The sequence below is a fragment of the Mercurialis annua genome, linkage group LG2, assembly GCF_937616625.2.
Source record: "Mercurialis annua linkage group LG2, ddMerAnnu1.2, whole genome shotgun sequence".
NCBI lineage: Eukaryota > Viridiplantae > Streptophyta > Magnoliopsida > Malpighiales > Euphorbiaceae > Mercurialis > Mercurialis annua.
Window position 1 is genome coordinate 6,480,658 of NC_065571.1, and position 3,782 is coordinate 6,484,439.

The 3,782-nt window shown below is 38.0% G+C and overlaps 1 protein-coding gene across 1 annotated transcript; it reads right to left on the reverse strand.

The window, feature by feature from the left end:
* Window positions 1-1,037: 1,037 nt before the first annotated feature.
* Window positions 1,038-3,093, reverse strand: LOC126668099 (protein FAR1-RELATED SEQUENCE 5-like). The gene is made up of 3 exons (XM_050361316.1): window positions 1,757-3,093; window positions 1,445-1,668; window positions 1,038-1,366 (listed from the first exon to the last, which is right to left on the reverse strand). Exons 1-3 carry the CDS (start codon window positions 3,091-3,093, stop codon window positions 1,038-1,040), a joined length of 1,890 nt encoding a protein of 629 aa, XP_050217273.1.
* Between the last annotated feature and the right edge of the window lie 689 nt (window positions 3,094-3,782).

Sequence of the window (3,782 nt, forward strand, 5' to 3'; positions counted from 1 at the left end):
TTGAAGCAGCACTTCCTGAGGCCGAGTAGGATCTTAAATTAATATTTAAACCTCTATATTTTTTTTTGACGAGAAAACCTCTATATTTTACTCAGTAAAAAAAATACAATCCATCAAATCGAAATAGAGGCTCCCAGCTCAACGCATTGAGATTGTAATAAATCCAAATTATAAAAAATTAAAAGCAAAATTTCATCTGAAAAAAAAAATCAGCATCAAAAAATATTTTTCAAAAGAAAATAAATTTAGGGCAGTTCTCTGAATTAAAACATGACAGGAAACATGTAAAAACCTTGAAACTGCCCAAATCAACTATTGGCCGGGTGAAATTGGATTTTTACATTTTTAATTTTCTTAAAATAAGAACCCATTTGGATCGGCCTTTCAAAAACACAGAAAAATCTAATAATATCAGAAATACAGAGAAGTAAAGTGAAAAAGATGTATTAAAAGCTTTCATTCAATTGCAAGAGATGAAATTAGCCTTGCAAAAGAGTAAAATGAAAGACATAAATATTGCTATTTGCCTGCAACGGAACAAAAGCGGCAATGAAGATACTCCGCTTAGTTCTCTCAACGGCATTAAGAAATTAAAACCCTACTTCTGCTTATATTTATAGTGAGATGGGAGGTGTCTTGCTTCATTGTATTTTGGATAAAGGGTCAATTCACCACCTTAACTTGGCAAAAAATACCAAAATGGTTCAAATTTGTGAAACCAGATTGTTTTTACTGTAAACTTGGTAAAACGGATCGATTTTCACCTTCTCTAATAAAAAAAGTGGACTACTATTTACCGCCCCAAATTACTACCCACCGCCCTAATTTTGACCAAACTACCCCTAACCTATTTTCAACTCAAAAAACAAAAAAACCATCCACTCAACTTCCTCTCAAATCAAAATTCTCTAAAATCCATTACAAAATCTCAAGCAATAATCGGAGCCGATTTATGTCGGAATTGACGAAAGATAAAAGACGGGGACCTCCGGTAAGTAATTTAATTTCGTTTTTAATTTTTTTTTTACGGGAACCGGTCATCGTCTGGCGATGGCGATGACCGGTTGCACCATCGCCGGCCGATGGCGATGGTGCACGCCATCGCCCAGCGATGGTCTGTCGGACCTTCGCCATCGCCAGGCGATGGCGTGCACCATCGCCGGCCGAAGTCGCTCGTTGATAATATGAGATATGTCGCGCACAATAGAGGGATCCTGAGACATCACCTCCTCCACAACCCCGCAAAAGTACCGATGATCCTCTGACTGAAAAGCGGCATAATCGGCTTGTTCTGATGTTTCAACCCCGTCACCGATAACAAGCGTCTTCCAAAATGAATGGATACTGTCCAGACTAATCGGAACACCTGACAATATTATATACGACACTTATATTAGCTTTCAATAAGAACATTAATATCGAAATAAAAAGTATTGCATTGTACCTGCATCAATCACTGCTTTCAGCTCACATGCACACGGAATCTGATGTGTTGTTCTCAGCACACAACCACAACGAACTAGAACATCGCAACTCAACTCTCTCATACGCCTTAATTCCTTCGCCACTAAATCAAGACAGTAGTGGGACACTTTGTAGGAGACATGGTCGTATGGATAACCTCGTCGATGGACGCCTATAGTCTGTCTGGAGCCCTCGAGTGTTTTCCTGCCAATATAGACAACACACTAAATTAATGATAATGTCAACGTTATTTTTTATTATTAAGAAAATATTAATTATTACAGAAACATACCTAATATCAGTCAACTGGGACTGTATAACGCAGTCCACCTTCGTCCAAACTGTGTCTAGAGCACCGGTACTAGAGTTGAGCCACTGCTTTAGCTGAGCATGTGCACTCTCCACTCTACACGTAGTGGTGTTTCCAAAATGTAAGACTTTGTTTGTCCAACATGATACAAACTTCTCTTTGTGCCCCAACCAAGTACGGTTAAGATATTGTATCACAGCTGGAAACGCTCTAGTCCGCATTTTCACAGTGGTCAAAGTTGCTTCGTATTGTTCCTCTGTTTGAGTCTTAATAAGTTTCTTCCACGACTCATTCATGAAAGTATCAGTTATTGCGGTGTCTCTCCCACACAGTTTGAACACTTTGTCTTCTACACCCTTATTTATGTGCCACGTACAAAGCAGATGAGGAGTATGTGGAAATATCTCCTTCACTGGTTTAAGCAGCCCCAACTCTCGATCAGTAAAAATACAAGTCGGCTGTAGGTGGTCGCCAATCAAAAACCTCAACCTCTCCAACACCCATTTGTAACTCCCCTCAGTCTCATCCTTCATAATTGCATATGCAATTAAGAAGTTCTTGTTAGAAGGAGTCATACCGATAATCTCAAAGAAAGGCATGTGGTATTTGTTGGTCTTATACGTGGAGTCCATACCGATCACCCAGGGGTAAGTTCGGACTAACCGCACGGAGTCAGGATGCGACATGAAAAGGTGAGTCAACACACCTGTGCTCTCCTCAGAAAGCGTCCAGTGTAAATAGTTGTGTGTCAGAGCCAAATGAAAAAACTGACCTACCATATCTCTATCCTCAAAGCTGAACTTTCTCAAATTATCTCTGTAATTATAAACTTGTCTTCTTGTAGGATTGTCAGATGAAATTTTTTCTTGAACAGCCGCCAAAATAGCACACGGCTTAACTTGTGCCGCACTCATATCCCGCACAATCATTTTGGCCGCAGCACTCAGTCCGCTCATCTGACGGTGTCCCTCAGGATACACAGCTAACGCATGATTGTGCATACTTGAAATCCCAGACTTCGCAAGAACAGTCCATGTGCCATTAATAAATTTCACCACAATCCTGAAAGGGCATTGGCAGGCCTTCGTCTTCGTATTTTTTCGTGCAAAAGAATCTGAATCTGTGTGCGACCCTCTATATCTCTCACCCCGACAACATCTCAAAAGTTTTACCAACCCCCCTTTCTTGTGAGACGAAATAACCAGCTCAAAGCCAATCCGTATAGCAATTCCCTTTGCCCAATTTATTGCTTCGGTATCACTTTCAAACCCGTTTTCATAAAAAAAACTGTTCACTGTAATCGATACCGTCACTGCCATAATCTTCTAAATGAACCTGCAAAACGTAAATAATTAATATAAATAATTGTAACAATTTTCAGAAAAATAAATTAAAATTACACTAGTTAAATAAAATCACAATTATAAAATAACATTAAACACATGAATACAAAAATTGGCTAACAAAAAAAGTTAAATTTAATCGAAACTCTAATTAAAAACACTAACAAATAAATAATAGTCCACATAAAATTTAATTAAAACACTAAACTTATATTATAACTAATAGAATTTAATTAATCTCTAACTAATAAAACTTAATTAATTTAAAGACATTTAATTATTTATTTCATTAATTAAATTTATTTATTTATTTAAATTAAATACAAAAAAATGAAAAATATTGTCCCTCAGGGACGGAATCGTCCCCGAGGGACAATTGATCCATTGGGCCATCGCCCAACGATGGCGATGGACCATATAGGCCATCGCCCAAAGATGGCGATGGCCCATGCGGCCATCGCCATCGTTGGGCGATGGACCATATGGGTGATGGACCATTTAAAAATATTAAAAAAAATTAAAAAAATTTTAAAACGAACGTAAAATAGAAAAAATACCTCGGCAAATCCGGATACGCTAGTTTCAGATGGTGGATATTCGTTTCCCGACGAATTACGAGCGTTACCCGTCATTTTAATCGAATTAGTAAATTCATTTGAGAGAAC

What these genes read in the sequence shown, in the direction of transcription:
- LOC126668099 (XM_050361316.1), bottom strand. Translation starts at nt 3,093, where the DNA reads ATGGCAGTGACGGTATCGATTACAGTGAACAGTTTTTTTTATGAAAAC. An exon ending in TCCCAGTTGACTGATATTAG is followed by an intron (nt 1,669 to 1,756) that starts GTATGTTTCTGT and finishes CTATATTGGCAG; the next exon opens with GAAAACACTCGAGGGCTCCA. An exon ending in GAAAGCAGTGATTGATGCAG is followed by an intron (nt 1,367 to 1,444) that starts GTACAATGCAAT and finishes TAATATTGTCAG; the next exon opens with GTGTTCCGATTAGTCTGGAC.